The sequence below is a fragment of the Balearica regulorum genome, chromosome 22 (genome assembly GCF_011004875.1).
Source record: "Balearica regulorum gibbericeps isolate bBalReg1 chromosome 22, bBalReg1.pri, whole genome shotgun sequence".
Taxonomy (NCBI): domain Eukaryota; kingdom Metazoa; phylum Chordata; class Aves; order Gruiformes; family Gruidae; genus Balearica; species Balearica regulorum.
The window spans coordinates 7,113,388-7,132,081 of record NC_046205.1 but is presented as its reverse complement, the minus strand read 5'-3'; the positions used below and the strand labels follow the sequence as shown (position 1 = coordinate 7,132,081).

Genomic DNA, 18,694 nt, shown 5'->3' with positions numbered 1-18,694 from the left:
GGGGTGCTGGGGTGCAGGGGGCTGGCTGGGGGCCTGGGGGTTTGGGGGACCTGGTTGGGGGTGCTGGCTGGGGGGCTCGGGGGGGCCGGCGGTGGGACAGAGCGGGAGCTGTGAGGTTTAGGGGGCTGGTGAGGGGTTTAGGGGGGCTGAGCAGAGGGGTGCTCCCTGGAGGAGGGGGGAGGAGGAGGTCCCTGCTCAGCGCCTCCATCCCTGCCCGGGCCAGGCTCTGCCCCACATCTCTGCCCCACGGAGGCACCCGTGGCTCGGGGCTGCCCCACGGCTCTCCTGGGGCCCTGGCTGCTCCTAACCCCGTTTGTCACGGCGTCACGGCGGTCTGGGACACGCAGCTCCTCGGGGGAGGTGGGGGGGACCCCAAGGGCAGACCCTGCAACACTTACCCCCCGGTACGTGGGGGGACCGCTGGTCACAGGCAAATGTTCCAGCGGGATCCCACGGTAAAATTAATGGGGGAGAAAAAGACTGAGGCTTTTAAACAAGATGGAGAGCAAAAACCAAACCTGGTACTCCTGTCCTGAGGTGCTGGGGGAGAACCTGAGAAATGGCAATACATGGAAAGCTGCAAATGAGCAATGGCATCGAGAGGAGAAAAAAAAATATGTCACTGTGTAGTAATCTGAGAGACGCTTGAAATGACATAATTCTTCCAAAAGTGACACTAATGTCCCAGAAAGGCGCTGGGCTCGGTGGCGGTGCTGGGGCACATCTGCCTGGGGCACAAACAGAAATATCCCAGCAGTTCCATGAGAGGATCCAAATTTAGATGTTCTGAAAACAAGGTGCTCTCGGCCTGGAGCCAAAAGGATTTTTGTCTCAAAACACCACGGTTTGGTGGAAGCGCTTCCCTGCCACCGCTCTTGCTGCCCATCGGAGGAGCAGGGAGGGCAGGAGCCCGTCAGCCTTCCCCGTGCCGGGCTGGGCTGTGGGGAAGAAGAACCGGTGGGGAGAGACGAGCCCCGAGCGGTGCATCACCGGTCCCGGCTGGTCCGTGCACTGCACTGGCCCCCTGCCCGCTACCGAGGATGCAGACCCCCCGCTCCGCCAGCCCTGACCTGCAGCGGGGTCCTCCCGCTCTGGGGGAGGCCACTGAGCACCCCCCCAATACCGATGAATCTCTGCAGCGGCTCATGGCGGAGCCTTCGAGCCCTCTGTGAGGAGGAGGAAGAAATCGCCAAGATGAATCATCCCCGCGTTCCCTGGGAGCTGGGGGGGTGGCAAATTCAGGGGGCGGCTGCCAGCGAAGGCAGGAGCTGGGTGGGGGGAGCTGGGCACGGGGGGAGGTGATGAGCGGGGCATCTGTGCCCCCACGGACGCGGCCTCGTGCCCTGCCAGGGCTGTGGGGAGCAGCTGGTGACCCCCTGGCACAGCCCCCCTTCCCCTCCCAGTGCCACACTGGGGATGTGGGGGGCATTTCCCAGGGGTGCTCCAGGACCCGCAGCGGGGCGGCTGCCCTGCCTGGGGCTGCACGGGGGCTCAGAGGGCAGAAATAGGGGCAGACACGTCAGAAATCCCACAGGACCCTCCGTGGGGTGGCAGGAACCGGCTCCCAGTGCCGACCCCATCACAGGGTGTGGGGGCAACCGCAGCCCCGGCCCCCGGCAGCACGATGCCCCGTGGCACTGGCACCGGCATCGCGATGGGGACGTGCCAGGGGACACCCTGGCACTCCTGGGGGTGCCCACGCAGATGTCCTGGCTGGGGTCTCACCATGCAGCCCCAACAGCAGCCCCCCCAGCTCGTCCTCCTCTCCCAGCCCCTTGTCTGCGTTAAAGCTCCTTTGTACCGCTCATGCCAAATCCTCCACCACCCTCGTGCCAAATCCTCCGGCACCGTCCAGCCATGCAGCCCAAAATAACCACGGGCTCACCTGAGCGGGGGGGCGGGGGGCCAGGGCTGCCCGCCTGCCCTCATCCCACTGCTCCATATTAATGAGCCCCCTCCTCCTCCTCCTCCTCCTCCTCCAGTGTCCGGCTGTGCAGTCGGGGCTGCTGCCATACCTGAGACGAGGCCACCGCCGCTCGGTGCCGGCCGCCCTCGCCATGGCCGGCTGCTCCCCCGTTCTCCAGCTCTGGCTCTTGCTCCAAGCCGCCTGTCTCTGCCTGGCCCAGATTGTAAGTCCTTGGCTTGGCCCCCCCTCCGCACCGGGCTGGGATGGGGGACAGAGAGGGGACGGTCCCCGTTCCCCCCCATTGCAGACGCTCGCTTGCAGTGCTGAGCACCCCTGGGACTTGCTGCTTATTTTCCCAGCACCTTTCGCTTGGTTTTCCCAGGAAGGTCCCATGGTGGGGGGGTGGGAGCAGCCCCCACAGCCCCGACCCACCGGGGACCTCTCTGTGCCGCAAGCTGCCCCCAGCCCCGCGGGACGGGGACAGGGCTGGGCTGCACGGCTTGGAGTTTGGGACTTGTTAGTTAAACAAGTTTAGTTTTATTTTCCCCTTGGGGCAGCAATCGGGGAGACTTTGCCGTTTCCCTCCCCAGCAGCCACCAGATCTTCTGCCCCCCCCCATCACCTGGGAAAATGTTCATTTTCTTCTGCTTTGCTGGACGTGCTGCGGAGCCGGGCTGCGGGGGGCTCTGTCCTTCCCAGGGCTGTGCGGGGGCTTGCCGAGGGGTGGCGGGGAGGGACGCCGGGGTGGAGGTGCTGGGGGCCGGGGGTCCTGGAGGTGTCTCTGGACTCACCCAGGGGCAGGAGAAAATGAATAAAAGAGAAGGAAGAGAAGGTGTCCCTCCGCTCCTCGGGGTGAGCGGGACAGGCAGTGATCCTCCTGGGATCACACTCGAAAAGAGGAAAACTCTCCCTGCCCTGCAACCCCAAAAATTAGATTTTTGTAACAGATTTGGGAAAAAAATCTGCCCACGCAGCTCCTGAGCTCCCTGCCGGCATGGACAGCCTGGCTACAGAGAGCTGGGGGAGCAGCTGCCTTCCGAAACCAGCCCCCCGGGGATGCCCGAGGGCTTGTGGTGGTCGGGTCTGGCCAGGGGAGCAGGATCCTGCCAGGGGACGTGGGAGCTCTTGGAACAAGGAACCATTTGGAAATCATTCGGGCAGGACAAAGGTGCCATTCATGGGTGCTCCCCGGGACGGGTGCTCGCTCCCACCCTGACCGTGGGGTTTGCTTCCAAGGCAAAGCCGGGGCTCTCCTAGTTCTGTGAACAAACCAGCAACACCTCTCATCCTTATACCCTTCACTTTAAAATAAATAAGCCTGGAAAGGTGCTGGAGTTGCAGGCGTGCGGCTCCAGCCAGCCCGTCTGGTTTTCATTTCCAGGAACACCAGGGGTTCAGTCTCGGGGATCGGAGTTTCTTCCCCGCAAACGCCCCGTTAGGATAACAGAGATTTCTTTGCAAAGTTGCTCCTGCGGAGTCCTGTGCAAACCTCAGAGCTGGGGTCAGGCTGCTCGGGGAGCTCCCCTGCCGCCGGCTGAATGGCGCTTTTGTGCGATGCTGCGGAGCGGTGCTGCGGGCAGCAGGCAGGCAGCCAGGCAGGCAGCCAGCCCGGCTCAGGCAGGAGTGCTCACATGGAGGGGCTCGGGGTCCCCGTTTCATACCAGGGCTTTGGGCACCGAAATCTTGCCGGTGCTCTTGGAAATCCCAGTGCTGGGCTTGCACCCCGCGCCGAGAGGGGCCAAGCGCTGCCATCACCCTGATGAGACCCGGCCAGGGCAGGAGCCCCGCGGGCACCAGGGCAGGAGGGAGCAACGATGGGGTAGAAACCAAGGAGGGAACGGGGAGCTGGTCGTGGCAGGGTGGGGGGAGATTTCCCGGGTTTCTCCATCCATGCCTTTCCCGGGGCCACGGGGCCCGTGGGGAGGGGCAGAGCTCTGATGCCCTGGGGTGCTCGCTGCATCCCAACCGTCCAGAGACGGGTCCCCAGCACGTGCCAGCAGCGAGCGCTGTGCCCTGGGCTCCCTCTGACCCCCATCATCTCTCGTGGTCGGGCTGCTTCTTCCTGACGTGGGTCCCGTTTTCTTTTCCCTTAGCGAGGGCCACCGGGAGAGCCCGGCCCACGAGGGCCCCCTGGTCCCCCAGGAGTGCCGGGAGCGGATGGCATCGACGTGAGTACGGCACGGCCGGGAACCTGTGCAGGCGGGAAGGAGGGAGGGAGGAGGGAGGGAGGGGACCCGCAGCACAAAGAGGGACATTGTTCGGGCAGAGGCTCGGCGGAGGGCAGGGGTGCCGATGCCGTATGGTTCCCGCACGGTGCTGCTCCCTGGCTGGGGCAGATGGAGCATCCCCGGCTTCCCCAGCTCTGCCGGTGGCCCTGGGCAGCAGCGATGGCCTGGGGCAGCACAGCTCCTGCACCGCGGCTCCATCTGCCTCCCCAGGACAGCAGCCCGTGGCCTCCTGACCGCCTTGGGAAATGGGGCCCGAGATGCTTTTTGGGGAGCACAGCGGCAGGCGCAGGGTGCTTGGGGCACCCTTGTCTGGGCAGCGGAGGATGCTCGGGGGGGGGGGGGTCAGTGCAGGGATCAGCCCAGAGATGCCCAGCGAGGAGGGGGAGCTGGGGGTGTGGCGGGGAGCAGGACACCCCGGTTGGGTGCCCACAGAGCAGCGACGTGGCCGAGGGCTGTGGCGGGCGTCCATGGCTCCCAGACCCTCCCCGGGGCTGTGGGGAGGGAGCCTGAACAGAAGGGAGATCTGTGCCCCAGCAGAAAGGACCCTTTCTCCGATAGTTGCCCCAGGGTGTTATTTTAGTGCTATTTATACCCACAACGGCCGCAGCCCTCCCACAACCCCAGCACAGCCCTCTCTTCTCAACACCGGCCCCATCCTGACCTGGCTGCTGCGCTGGGGGATCCAGCATCTCGCTCCGGCTTGGGGAGGTGGATGGGAGACACAGGTCCTGAGCCCCCTGCGTTGCTGAGCCTGGCTCCGCGGGGTCACAGACCCCTTTTTATATCTTTCTTCCCTTTCCCCAGGGTGACAAAGGCTCTGCCGGAGCCCCCGGCTCCCCGGTGAGTACCCATCCCTCCCCACAGCTCACCCACGGTCTCACCCCTTCTGGAGGAGTTCCTTTCAACCTGCCCCCACGCCTCTTCTCTTTTAAAGGGTGCCAAGGGCGAGCCCGGAGCCCCCGGTCCAGACGGACCCCCAGGGAAGCCGGGCATTGACGTGAGTACCGACCCCCTGTCCCCCCGCAGCGTGCCTGGCCGCAGCCCTCGGGTCCCAGCAGGGTCTCAGCAAACTCCTCCCCGGCACAGGGATCCTTTTCGGTCGCACCTAAGAAAGTGCCAAAATCCCTTCGTGCGGGAGCTGAAAGCACCTTTTGAACCACAGCAGGAAAGGCGGGCAGAGCCCAGGCAGGGCTGCTGCCACCCCCTCCCACTGCCCCGGCTCCGAAAGCGCGTCCCCCCTCCACCCCACGCAGGGTGAGAGCTGTGCCAGCGAAGCTGCGGCACCCACACCCCAGAACACAGAAAAGACTTTTCCTTGTCCTTTACGGCAGCTGCTGTCCTGAGCCCTGGTTCAGCTCTCGTTTCCTCCAGAACGAATCTGGAGCAATGCCGTGACCCCCGGAGCCACCCCCCTGGCACCCACGTCGGTGACTTCCCCCGCTGTCCCCTCCCTGGCAGAAGCACGGCCAGGGCAGAGGCGGCAGGCAGAAAGGGGACGGAGCTGCCTCCTTGCCCTGCCTTGACGCCCTGATGCTCGCCGGCCGGCTCCTGGCCTCAGGCTCCCCCGGCCGGGGTGCGCAGGGGTGCGCGGTGGCCCCCGGGGAGGTTTGGGTTGGGTGCCTGCCCCCCGGCTGCACCGGTAAGTGCCTGCGAGCGTCAGGGATTCACCCGCTCATCAGAAGGAAACCCAAACTACAGGCTGCGCTTTTGTGTCTCTGGACGGTGCTTCATAAACCTTTTGGGGTTTCTTCTTCAATAATAAATGAATAGAATAATAACTGTCATTACAAGCATGCATTATTCATCCAGGCTAACGGGCCTGCAGAAGAGTTCAGCTCCTTTGAATACGGATGCTGAGCGGAGCTGGGCTGAGCGAGGGACTCTCCACCCACGCCGTCCCCGTGTGCCCAGCAGCGTGCAGGATTTAGCCCGTGGGTGAAGCTCAAGCCATCAGCCGCAGGGATCCAAACCCCGGCACAGGCGCAGCCCTCGCCTGTGCTGGAGCGGGGGACGGGGGAGCCAGGGAGCGACCCGGAGCTGGTACAAGCGGGATCACGGACAGACCAAGCCCCCCCCATGCCTCTGCCGGGGCTGGGTGTGCTGGACGTGCCCTGCGGTGCCAGGGTCCCTGCCGAGCCCCGGGGACTCGCGGGGGCTGTGGAACATGGCTGCAAGGCGCTCTGTGCCGTTGGGGCTGGGGTCCAGGCACCAGCTGCATCTCCGGGTTTGCTGCGTGATGTGCGCAGCAGCCACAAGCACGAATTCCCCACCAATAACCCTCAGCCCCTCGTGATGGAAAGAGCCGCAGCAAAACCACGGGGCTGGAGAGCAGAAATGCTGGCAATAACCTCCCACCATCTCTCCTCTTGCAGGGCCTGACGGGAGCGAAAGGGGAGCCAGGGCCCATCGGTGGGCCAGGAATTAAAGTGAGTGAGGGGCTGCTCCGGGGCAGCTGCTCCGGGCTCCCGCCTTCCCCTCCTGGAGCCCGCGGGGCCTGGCCAGGCTGGGACCAGCTCCGTCGCCACGGAGGGAATGCGCGGATGCAGGAATTGGGTGATGGAGTATTTGGCAACGAGCGGGCACTGAGGCTGGGTCCGGGGCGGGTGAATTTTGGGAGTTCACGCAGCAGCGGAGCGGGGCTTGATGGGGCCAGACCCTCCCGTTTTGGCTCCTGACTCTCCCCTTCTGTCCCGGCAGGGCCAGCCCGGACTCCCAGGGCCACCGGGGCTCCCCGTGAGTATCTGCCTCTCCCGCGGCCACCGGTGATGCGCCCGCTCCTGGCTCCGGCACCCACTCCCTGAGCACCCACAAGTGGGGTGGGAGCAGAGCGGGGGTCCAGCCTTAGCCCCCCCCATCCACATCCTTGGTGGTGGCGTGGGCATTGCCCTGCTCAGGGCAGGGATGCTGGTGGTTTCAGGGGGGTTTGGAGAATTTCGACCAACTGTCTTTTTCTTCTTGTTGCAGGGCCCTTCGCTGCCAGGACCACCCGTAAGTGCTGCACTTGTGGGGCTGTGGGTGGCCGGGACCCCGCTCCGGGTTGCGCTGGAAGAGCTCACATCTCAGCACCCCCAAAGGGGGGCTCTCAGGGCTCGGTCTCTCTCACTCAGTGAATGTCTCTCTTCTCCTTAAGGGGCTTCCAGGCCAGGTTGGGCTTCCTGGAGAGATCGGAGCACTGGGACCCAAGGTGAGGGATCAGAAGGGGATGTGGGAAAACCTCCCCTCCTCACGCCAGCATCCGCTTCTCCGCACTTCGGGGCTCCTGGGGTAAACGGGGACGACCCTGTAATATGGGCGAGCAAGGTCCTACGGTGGGGACGGAGGGGTGATGGACCCTGTGCCCTGCAGCCGGGTCCCCCAGCACCGTCCATCCCCTCCCAGCTCATGGCTGGGGGATGCCTGAGTGTGACAGCCTGGGTCTCTGGTGCTTCATCACACCTCTCCACCCTGGCTCCAGCGGTACCTGCTGCCTCCCCACCCCTAAATCTCCTTTCCTGGGGTTGTTTTTTCCTAGGGTGACCCTGGACCCGATGGCCCGCGAGGTCCCCCAGGCCCTCCAGGGAAACCCGTGAGTATCTCCCCAATCATCAGCATTTTCTGCAGGAGGGAAAAAGTCCCCCAGCCCCTCAGCCCAAGGTTTGGGGCCAGGACTGGGGCTCTGGCACGCACCTCCCACTCCGTGCCTTGCTCCTCTCCCTCCCAGGTGTAACGTTCACCCCCCCTGTAAAATCGTGCTGATATTAAACCGGGGATGCTGATGGTCTCCTTCCCTCCAGGGCCCCCCAGGACACATCCAAGGACTGGAAGGCAGCGCGGATTTCTTGGTGAGAGCCGCCCTTCCCCTGTCCCTTCAGCAGGCCTTCGCAGGGTAACGGCACCTGGAAGAGCCTGTGCTGCCCTGGCCTGAAGTACAGCCACCAGTGTAGTTTGGTAACTGGGGGCCCATAGAGTTGGCGGGGGGAGCAGAGTCCCAGCCGAAACGATGCTGCGAGCGGTGGGTCCCCTGGGTCACTGCGCAGCGTGGGAGCCCGTCCTTCCCAGCACGGCTCCTCTGCAGCATCCGGGACCTTCCCCGACTCAACCTGTGTTTCTTCTTCCCCACCAGTGCCCCACCACCTGCCCGCCAGGTCCCAAGGGTCCCCAGGGACTGCAGGGACTGAAGGTGAGGGAACCCTGGAGCTGCCAGGGAGCGAACAGGGACCACCTCCTCCAGCATGCTGTGCCTGAGTGGAGGAGCCTTCCCCGGTCTGGAGGCACGGGGAGCTCGGGAGCTGCTCTGCTCCTCTGGGACCATGAGGACATGCATGCACAGAGAGCCCTGGGGGAAAAGGCGCTGTGGGAGAGGTCCCCAGTGGCTCCCCAGCTCCTGCCAGCCCCTTCGTGGGGGGTGACACCCTGTGCCAAAGCCCCAGCTCCAGCCGTGCCGCTGCCCAGCTCCTCCGCTGCAAATCCCGGAGGGTTAAACCCAGTGGGCATCCGACCACACACCCTCACAGCTGTGGGGTGCTGAGCCCCACCACATCACCAGCGGGATACTGAGCCCCACCACGTCACCAGCGGGATACTGAGCCCCGCCACGTCACCAGCGGGCACCCCGGGGTGGGATGTTGTGGCCTGGGTGGCTCCAGGTGACGTGGCCATCAGGACTCTGCCCCGACCCTGCTGCTCTGCCCAGGGATGCTCATGATCTTCCTCTTCACCCTTAGGGACACAGAGGCCGTCCCGGTGCCCTCGGGGAGCCCGGCAGGCAGGGCAGGCAGGTGAGTGAGCTCTCCGGCAGCTTCCCAGAAGGAGCCAGGCGTGCCCGCCTCTGGGGCAGCTGGGGCTGGACCGGAGGGCAGCGGGTCTGGGGAGAGAAAGGGGGAAGGAAAGAAAGAGGAGGGAGAGGGAGGAGGGAGATCCGGGGCTGGGAAACGGAGGGTGGAAGGGTGGTCTTCCCACGGTGGCTCCCTGGGGACCCCCACCTATCCCCATCCCCTGCCAGGTCCCAGGTGAGGGGGTTTTGGATCCCCAGGGTGGTTTGACCCCCGCTGCACCCCAACACTCACCTCTCTCCTCTCCATCCCTCCCCAGGGCCCCAAGGGTGACGTTGGCGTCTCCGGAGAACAAGGCGTCCCAGGCCCTCCGGTAACACATTCATTTCTCTTTGCTGCTCTGCCCCCCGGGTGCCCCAGGGGCTGGGGGGCGGCTGGTTTGTGCTTGGCCCTGGACACCAGGGACGGGACGTCAGTGTGTCCCTGCTCCCGGGGACCCACCGCTGGGACCGGAGTGAAACCTTCGTCCCATCCATCTCCCTCCTCCCAGCCACGGAGCCGCTGCCAGGAGGGTGGCCAAGCCGCATCCCGATGGAGACCTCCACGGTCCGTGCTGGCCCGGGCACCTCGGTGGTTAGTGCACGTTAACGTGACTAACTCAGCGGCTGGGGACGAATTGCTCATGTACATCGAGCCCCCCCTTACCCCACTTGATCGGGGGCTGCGGTGCCCAGCTCACCACGGGGACGTGCGGATTAAAGCTGTTTGAGCTTGCCGAGCACTTTGAAGATGAAAAGTAATTAACGGGCTGAGCCCTTCAGTCCAGGAAAGGGCAAAACCGCTTTGAAGCCAAGAGCTTTGGTGGGGGAAGCAGCACCAGTTTGGGGCCGTTGCTGTTATCGAACTGACAGCTGGAAAAGCGCCTGGTGGGGGGCTGCAGAATGAGGAGCGAGCGGCGGGACTGAAATACCTCGCGTTTGGCAAAACCGGCTGATTTCCAGTACCGGCTTTTGCTTTAATTGCGGCTCCCCCCTGGGCTGCTCCTGGGGCCGTTTCCAGCTAAGCCGGCTGTTGTTTCCTTCCCCGCAGGGACCGCAGGGCCTGAGGGGTTACCCGGGGATGGCAGGACCCAAGGGCGAGACGGTAAGTGCCGGTGGGACGCAGGGGCGGCCGTGCCTGGCTCTGGGGTCAGGGGCACCAGCTCCCCGGGGCTGAGCCGTGGCGATGCTTCCCAGGCTGGAGGCTGCTTCCCCGGAGCATCGCTAACGTGGCTGGTGGGCCGTCCTGCGGAGCTGTGCGCTGCCTCCTGCTACTGGGGTCAGACCTGGCTGCGGGCTGAGGTTGGGATGGGAGGAATTGACCCCCCCCCGTGTTCTCTCTGCAGGGTCCTGCTGGTTACAAGGGGATGGTTGGAACCATCGGAGCAGCTGGGCGGCCGGTGAGTGCCCTCCCTCGTCCCCGGGGGCTGCAGGACGGGCAGGGGACCCCATGCTTTGCTGCTCAGCCCCCGTCTTTCTCCCCTCCAGGGCAGGGAAGGCCCCAAAGGACCACCTGGGGACCCTGGGGAGAAGGGAGATCTGGTAGGTAACCTGCCCGTGCGGGGAGGCCAGTGCCATGCTCCGTGCGATGTCAATGCCTCCTTTTCCCCAGCTTGGCCCCACTCCCCGGCACGGAGAGGGGCTCTGCCCGGGGTGCCCTCGAAGGGCATCTCCTCCTTCTCCCAGCTCCATTCCCCGCACCAAGAGCTCAAACAATGCTTGCTCTCTCCTGCTCTAGGGTGGCCGTGGCATCAGGGGGCCCCAAGGAGACATCGGCCCCAAGGGAGAGAATGTAAGTACAGCCAGCGGTACCCGTGCCCACACCTAGTGCTGAGCCCCTTGCAAGGAGAAGACCTCTCCGTCCTTCTCTGTCCTGTTTGGGGCCACGCTGCGTCCTTGCAGCCCGGCTCAGCGCAGGGCTGGGGGTGCCTGGCTGTGCTGGGAGCCCTGCTCCATGCAGGGCTGGAGCTTTCCTTTCCCTTCCCAGCCTTTTTTTGCCCCCACCAAGAGCCTTTCAGTCCCTCTCAGAGGTGTCAGACCGAGTGACTCTTCCCCGTCTTGCAGGGTCTCCCGGGCATCGATGGCAAAGACGGCACCCCGGGTATCCCAGGCGTGAAGGTGAGCTGCCGCGGGCAGGGGCTGCTGGGTGCTGCCTGTGCCGGCAGCGTGGAACAGGCACACGCTGCCCTCGTACCAGCGCTTGCTGGAAATGATGGGGATGGCAAATGGCATACAGTCCTGGCTCTTGATGTGGCATCTCCTGACTGGTGGAAGGTGGCTGTCCCTGCAGGGTCAAGGACAGTGTCCCCCTTTGGCTGGGACTCCCTTGTTCCACCTGTGGACACCCCATTTCTGCACCCTTCGCCGCCGTGCGGTAACAGCCTCTCTGTCCCTTGCAGGGTGGCGTGGGACAGGCTGGTCGCCCAGGGCTGCCGGGACACCGGGGACAAGCTGTGAGTATGGGAGCGTGGGATCCCCCCGCCCAGGCTGGTACCCCATTACCTGTGGGGTGGGACCCCCATCCCTGGGTTGTGCCAGGGTGCAGGGCCAGCACCCAGCAGGGATGCTGCCTCCGGGCACGGGGACCCGGCAGGGTCGCCGCCTGCGGTGCTGTGCACAGGGTTTGATCCCGGCTTTGTTTCTGCAGGGCTTGCCGGGCCAGCCAGGAAGCAAAGGTGGCCCAGGAGATAAGGTGGGTCTGGGTCACCCCTCGTACCGCAATGTGTCCCCCCCCAGCCCCGCTCACCCCGCACGGCGCTGCGGCAGCCTCCACGCTCCATCCCTGAGCGCGCAGCCTTGTCCCCATGCCGTGCCCTCCCCTGTCTGTGCTGTCCCCGAACCGCCTCTGTCTCCTGTTCGCAGGGCGAAGTGGGTGCTCGGGGCCAGCCTGGCGTCACCGGTGCCCCGGGGCAGATGGTAAGTACAGCGATGTCACCATGTTCCTCCCGGGCACAGCCTGGGGGTCACGCGCTCTCTCTTGTTCTTTTTTCCCTATTTGCTGTCAAACAGAAAGCAGAGTTGGGCACTTTACACACACACCCCCCCCCCAAAACCCTCCTCTTCCTCTGCCCCCGCAGCAGCTCCCTCCCGGGGAAGCCCTTGGGGCCGCTTCTCCCGCCCTGTGCCCAGCACCTCCTTGGCCACCCGGTGCAGCGGCAGCCCTTCGCGTGGCTGCAGGGGACGAGGACGGGGCCACGCGTCCCTCGGGGAAGGATGAAGGGCAGATGATGGCATGTGAATGCGACAGAGAGGCAGCTGGTCTGGTTTTTATTTTTTTTTCCCCCCTCTTAGGGTGAACCTGGACCTCGAGGTGAGCAGGGACCGCAGGGCGTCCCCGGGATGAAGGTGAGTCCGGGGCTCCGCAGGGTTTGCGGTGGTGCCGGGAGGTGCCCCTGACCCTTCTCTCTTCCCGGGTCTCCGCAGGGCGACCGGGGTGAGCGCGGCCTCGTGGGCCCCCCCGGCGAGCAGGGGAAAGCGGTGAGTCGTGCCCGCAGCCGGGCCGGGAAACGGGCTTCGCCTCGGCATGGCCTGGGGATGCTCAGCCCCGGGTGTGCGCTGGGGAGGAGGGACGGGGGCACAGCTGGCACCGCCTGCACGGACCTCTCATTTGGGTCGGTCACGCGCCCCGTCCCGCTGTGCCTGGCTGCCGGGTGAGGGATTAGCCAACGGGCAAATAGCTTGGGGATTAGTGGTCCCGGGGCCGCGCTGGGTTTGCAGCCCCAGCCGGGAGAAGAATTTCCTCCCAGCCCGGTGAGAGCAGGGAGGCTGCCCGGCCCCCCTTGGAACCTTTCCCCGGGTGGAAAAATGGCCAAAAAGTGACTTTTGTCCCTCTGGCTTCCTGGGGGCCAGGGCCCTGTCCCTGGTGAAGCCCCCCTCTACATCGGTGGAGGGGAAGCTCCTCCATCACTTTCTGCCCTGGGCCCCACAAAGGCCGGATTCGGGGCAGGTTGGGATGCTGTGGGGCAGCCTGAGCTGCTGGAGGCGATGGGGAACTGCCCGTGCATCTCCTTTCCTTGGAGAGGATGCTCCAATGGGGGAGGAGGGTCTTCCCACGGGCTCTTCTCACTCATTTTTCTCTTTTTCCCCCCTTACCTTGATCTCCAGGGGCCCAAGGGTGAGCAGGGTCCGCCGGGGATCCCAGGACCCCAAGGCTTGCCGGGAGTCAAAGGAGACAAGGCGAGTGCTCCTGGGTGCAGGGTTGGGCTGCTCTGGGGTCCGGCTCAGGGAAGCTGCGCTGAGCTGATCCCCCCCCCTCTCCTTTCTCCAGGGCTCCCCAGGGAAAACTGGCCCCAGAGGCAGTACCGTGAGTACAGCACCCTCTTGCCTGGGCTGGGGGATCGGTGGGGAATCAGACACCTGTGTTTAACAGAGTTGGCACCCATCTCTGGAGGGGGCTGACACCCACTGGCACCAGGCGCCTTCTCCGTCGATACCCCCAGCATCCCGGTCGGGCGCAGCAGTTGGAAAGGGGGGTTAAAGCGGCTGCGGGGGAGGCGGGTGCTGGTGGTGAAGGGTCGCATCTCTCCTTGCCTTTCTTCTAGGGAGACCCCGGTGTTCACGGCCTCGCAGGGCTGAAAGGAGAGAAGGTGGGTCCCTGCAGATGGTTCCTGGGGTGGGGTGGAAGAACGTGGGCTGGATGTGGGTCCCTGCCCCTGCTGGGGTCTCCTGCCTGGCCTGGCCCCGGGCACCGCAGCATTGCACCCCAGCACAGCCGCGGGGCGCTCGGGGGGGTACCTGTGCCTCCCCCGCAGCTGCAGCTCCAAATTCGTGCTGTCTCCCCATCACATTTCTTGTGTCCTCTGTCCCCAGGGTGAATCAGGCGAGCCGGGGCCGAAGGGACAGGTGAGTGACCGGGGGGTTGGGAGCGAGGGGCTCCCTGCAGCTCCGCGCTGGGTGGCTCTGCGGGACCCTCAGCTGGAGGCGATCCTCCTGACAAAGGCAGCGGTGCTCCACGGAGCTGCTGCATGCGGCACGCTGGTCACCCAAGAAAGCGTTTTCACTGGAGATGGGCTTCAGTGACCATGTTCAGCCCTGGAATCGGGTTCAGACCCTGTTTTGGGCTCAGAACCCAGCTGCAGCAGTTGGTATTGGAAGTCCTTGGGGTCTCAGGGTGCAGCCCTTGTGCTCAGGATGGGGCTGAGCTCCCTGATCCTGACACCGCTCTCCATCCCCACGGCAGCAAGGTATCCAGGGTGAGCTCGGCTTCCCCGGCCCCTCGGGGGATGCAGGCGCACCCGGCGTGCGAGGCTACCCGGGACCCCCCGGCCCACGAGGACTCGTTGGGGAGCGCGGCGTGCCAGGGATGCCCGGCCAGCGGGGTGTAGCGGTGAGTACCCCCAGCACCCCACATCCCCTTCTCACCTCCTGCACCGCGTAGGTGGTGACCTGGGGGCTGCCACCATCGGCTTGTTCAGCTCCGCAGCTGAATTGCCCCCGACCTTTTCTTACCAAACAATTCCTCTGGGAAACGGCTGCCGTTCCGCTCGGGACCTGCTAGCGCTCCCCCATGAGCTCTCCAAGAGGGCTGAGCTGGGTTCCCACCTCTCTAGAAAAGAAGAATTCTTTATTTCTCACTGTATATAGCACCAGCAGCAGGTTTAGCTCCAATATGTATCTTTATGGCCCGTCCAGGGCACGGAATTTTTCTGTATAAGCCTCCTTTAGGCTTGTGAAACGGGGCTGCAGAAAGTTAGTGCCAAGAGGAGGTTGCAGCATGGTGGGGCATGGCGTGAGCTGGGGCTGCAGCACTGGTACTGGGACCAGATGGGAAACAAAAAGGGTTGGGAAGGTGGCATCAGGTGTGGGGAGGTGCTCTGGACCGGGGGGGCGGGAGGGGGCAGGATGGGACCAGCTCTGGGGGTGCAGATACGGACAGAAGGAGTGATCTCCCTTTACAGCATGTCCCTCTTCTCACCGCTGGCAGGGCCGGGACGCTGGGGACCAGCACATCGTTGACGTGGTCCTGAAGATGCTGCAAGGTGAGGGGGTGAGCGAGGCACCTCCGGCCGGGTGGCTGGCACCGCGTCCCGTCCCACACCGGCCTCTCTCTGCCCTACAGAGCAGCTGGCGGAGGTGGCGGTCAGCGCCAAGAGAGCAGCCCTGGGTGGAGTCGGTGCCATGGGACCCCCTGGACCCCCCGGTCCCCCAGGGCCACCTGGTGAACAGGGTCCGCACGGACCCATGGGACCTCGAGGTGTTCCCGGCATCCTGGGTGCTGCTGGGCAGATCGGCAACATAGGACCTAAAGGTAGGCGGTGGGTGGCCATACCCACACCGTGACGGGCAGAAATCCTCCTCGGGGCTGACCCTGCCTCCTCCTGCCACACTTGTCCCTTGCCTCAGTCCCTGGGCAGGGGCGGCCCCCTCCCCTCCCGGGACCGCGTTTCCCGCTGCGGCCCCAGCAAGCTGTTCCCCCGTTCCTTTCCCCGCAGGAAAGCGAGGTGAGAAGGGCGAGCGAGGAGAAGCTGGTCGCGGCCACCCAGGCATGCCGGGTCCCCCGGGGATCCCAGGTAAGTCCCTCTACCCTCGACACAGACAGGGCAGGCAGTGGCAGGTCCCCGCAGCCCCCATGCCCCTTGGTGATGACGCACCCAGCAGCGGCTTGGGACCTTCTGGCCCATCCTTGCAAACCCGCACAGATTCATTGCGCAAACCTCCAACTTCACAAGCCGGAGGCAGCACCCTTTGCCGCCTCCTGGCCCCTCGGTATCGCTCACTCACCGCGCCGCTCTGCTAACGCATCCCCAATCCTCACCGGCACCGTTTCCCACGCCCCGGTCCCTGCTCCGGCAAAGGCTGGGCTCAGCACCCACAAACGCAGCACGCACGTACCCGCTGATGGCCACGCTCCTGTTGCAGGTCTCCCCGGCATCCCCGGCCACGCGCTCGATGGCAAAGCTGGGGAGCGTGGCGTGCCGGGCTCCCCGGGAGAGGCTGGCCGGCCGGGCTTGCCCGGTCCCACCGGCTTGCCAGGTTTTTGCGAGCCGGCCGCCTGCCTGGGAGCCTCGGCGTACGCTGCCGCACGCCTGACGGAGCCGGGGGCCGTCAAGGGACCCGTCTACTGAGGAGGCACCGGCACCGCGGCAGACCCGGCTGGCAAACCCACGCCGGGGCTGGCAGCAAAGAGACCAGAAAACTGCAAATCCGTAGGGAGCGACCTCTGCCCGTCCCGGCTGCGGGAGGGCGCTGGGCTCGGGGCAGCTGCCCGGGGGGAGACGCAGCCTCGGGAATTTAATTTGGTGTAGGTATCACCCCCCTCCCACAGCCCAGGGGACGGGGGAGAATAAAGAGAAGTCACCCCGAGTCCTGTCCTTGTTACTGGGGTTCGTTACCTGCCCCCTCTACCCATCCTCTGCTCCCTGTGCCCCTTCCCAAGGAAATAAATTGTCTTTTATACAAATCCTCTTACTCTGTTATGTCCTGCTTGGTGCTGAATTGGCTCATTGCTGATTTCCCTTTTGTCCTTTTTTTTTTTTTTAAAAAAAAAAAACCAAAACAAAAATTGTGGTTTGATTATTTAAAGACTTGCCAGATCCAGCCTCGTTCACTGCTGGGCACTCACAGAGCTGTAAATCTTTGTAAAATAGGATTATTTTATAACTATGAGTAGAAAAACACCAACTTTTTTAAAACTGGAAAATAAAAATGAGATGGATTGTTAATAAAGCGAAATGACACGTTGATTTCTTTGAATCAAACCAAGACTATACTGGTGGGGTGTCTCAATTGCTCATTCCCATCCTTGGGGACAATTTCAGCCTCTCAATAAGTTTCTTAAGCAAAAGGTCCTTTTTTCCCCTCTGGCACCACTGCAAACGCGCAGAGGAATTCACCTCCCCGAGCCCCCCACGTCAGAAGCTGAGCAAATTTGCCAGAAATTCATTGGGCACCCTCAAATAAGACCAAGTCCACCCGAGTCCCCTCGCAATCAAGTGGGCCACTAAACTATTAGCAGCATTGCAAAAGGTATCGATCTCTTAATAGTTAAAAAGGAGGCCTGCAGCTCTAACAGGATCCGCAGGTGTCTCTCTCGTTACTGCCATCGACAGCAGAAAGGATTAAAGCTGTGCGGCAGGAGCAACGGGGCTTCGCTTTGTAAGATAAATAAAAATCAATTTTTGTTTATTAGCAAAGCATGTTCGGCTTGGCAGGGTAACAAATCCCGGGGAGAGGCGGTGGGAAAGGCTGCTCTGTGCCGCAGGAGGGACCCAGCCATCGCTGCCACCCGCAAATCTCAGCCAAAACGGGGCCGCGGCGGGACGGGGCTCAGCACCCCCGGGCGGGCTTCAGCTGGAGGGGGCTCATCCTGCAAGGGCCAGGTCCGAGCCCAGCACCGCGTGCTCTTCCCTCCCCATACGCACCTCATGGTATAGTAGAGCGTTTTCCCGTACGGATCCTCATCTGTCCCAGAGTCCTCAGAAGTGGCCTGTACTCGTTCTCCGTTTAAATTCCCTTCTCCGTGCCCTTCGCAAACCGCTGCCTTGTCACTTAACGTGCAATCAGCTAACTTTAAGGGGACTGTCTTTTATTAAAAAAAAAAATTGGAAGAGAAATGCAAATGTTTTATTTGCAAGTTGGAATTTAATCAAGGAATTCAGAAGGCTGTATATTAATTAGGGGCCAGACTCCGGTTGTTTCCAATGAGTGGCAAACCCGCTCCGAATCTGCCTCTTCATCAGAGCCCTCATAAATATTCAGCCACGAAGCAGCAGGTTGGATGCCATTACAGGGACGAGAGCGATTGAAACCCAAGTGTCTGTGGAAATGAAACAGCTGGAAAGCGTCCAATCTCTGCCCAAATAATAACAAATCATTATTAGGAGAGGTGAAGAACTTGCCTTGTTGGCGCTTGTCTCCATTTCTGGAGACACGGGGAGATTCATCCTAATTCTTTTTGGGGAGGAATTCAGGTTATTAAACCCCTTCGGGACAGCCCGAGGCTGGGCTTTGCCCCGGGTTCCAGCTGTGCAGCACATCTGGGGCCACATCCTGGCAGCCCAGCCCAAATATATATATATATATTTTTTTTTTTCCCCCACGAGAGGGAGCTGCCTGCCCGCCGAATCCCGCTCTGCCCAGGGAGCCCACACCGGGCTGTTGCCACCGAACCCGGTGGTACCGCATGGCTGGCGGGGGCTGGCTGCAGGGCTTCCCCAGGCTTTGGGGGGCGAAAGGGTGAACCCCACCTTGCTCGGCCCCTTCCCCCTCCCAGATGAACGTGACACCGGTGGGAGGGATCCGGGGGCGCAGAGGTTTGCTGCAGGGACGTTGGTACAAGGAGGGTCCGAGGGGCGAGAGCAGGGAGAGGCCAAGGAAAAGCATCCGCTGTGCCTGCGGAAGGTCCCGGGCTGCCTGCGAGGATGCGGGGTCCCCTCCCAAAGCCCGGGGGCTCCTCGCACCCAGGCGTGCGCATCCCCCGGCAGGGACGGAGCAAGTGCTCCAGCACAGCCAGGGACTTTGGTCGGGCTGAGCTCGCTGCTGTTCAGAGCCACGCGCGGCCTCCCCAAAGGCGCTAATTGCAGCGGCGGCCGAGCGCTCCGTTAGCGAGAGGCGGCTTGACCTTCAGCGGGCATCCGTGCTCGCCAGCCGCATCCCGGGAGATGCCGCAGGGCAGGCACAGCTACAGCCGGGTTCCGTGCAGCCTCACAGGTCGGGGGCTGGCAAGGCCCATGTCTGGGAAGATTAAGAAGATTAGGTTTTAATTAAAGTGCCAAGGAAGCAGCTGTCTGGAGCTCTTGCTCTTTTTTTCTCTCCCACCTGCTCACATCTGAA

The 18,694-nt window shown here is 63.4% G+C and overlaps 1 protein-coding gene across 1 annotated transcript; it reads left to right on the top strand.

Moving 5' to 3' along the window:
- The first annotated feature begins 1,999 nt into the window (after window positions 1–1,999).
- Window positions 2,000–16,575, top strand: COL9A2 (collagen type IX alpha 2 chain). Its single transcript, XM_075774105.1, has 32 exons — window positions 2,000–2,129; window positions 4,000–4,074; window positions 4,939–4,974; window positions 5,069–5,131; window positions 6,507–6,560; window positions 6,832–6,867; window positions 7,099–7,122; window positions 7,265–7,318; window positions 7,646–7,699; window positions 7,908–7,955; window positions 8,237–8,293; window positions 8,838–8,891; window positions 9,205–9,258; window positions 9,975–10,028; window positions 10,270–10,323; window positions 10,412–10,465; window positions 10,662–10,715; window positions 10,988–11,041; window positions 11,323–11,376; window positions 11,571–11,615; window positions 11,786–11,839; window positions 12,215–12,268; window positions 12,347–12,400; window positions 13,028–13,099; window positions 13,191–13,226; window positions 13,465–13,509; window positions 13,733–13,765; window positions 14,103–14,249; window positions 14,847–14,901; window positions 14,982–15,170; window positions 15,355–15,432; window positions 15,782–16,575. The coding sequence occupies exons 1-32, from the start codon at window positions 2,058–2,060 to the stop codon at window positions 15,985–15,987; spliced, it is 2,073 nt and encodes a 690-aa protein (XP_075630220.1). The 5' UTR covers window positions 2,000–2,057; the 3' UTR covers window positions 15,988–16,575.
- The last annotated feature ends 2,119 nt before the right edge of the window (window positions 16,576–18,694 follow it).

Bases quoted from the DNA above. Each gene is read 5' to 3' on its own strand.
- COL9A2 (XM_075774105.1), top strand. From the start codon at position 2,058: ATGGCCGGCTGCTCCCCCGTTCTCCAGCTCTGGCTCTTGCTCCAAGCC. The intron at 11,616-11,785 runs GTGGGTCTGGGT...TCCTGTTCGCAG, and splicing joins AAGGTGGCCCAGGAGATAAG to GGCGAAGTGGGTGCTCGGGG. The intron at 14,250-14,846 runs GTGAGTACCCCC...CACCGCTGGCAG, and splicing joins CCGGCCAGCGGGGTGTAGCG to GGCCGGGACGCTGGGGACCA.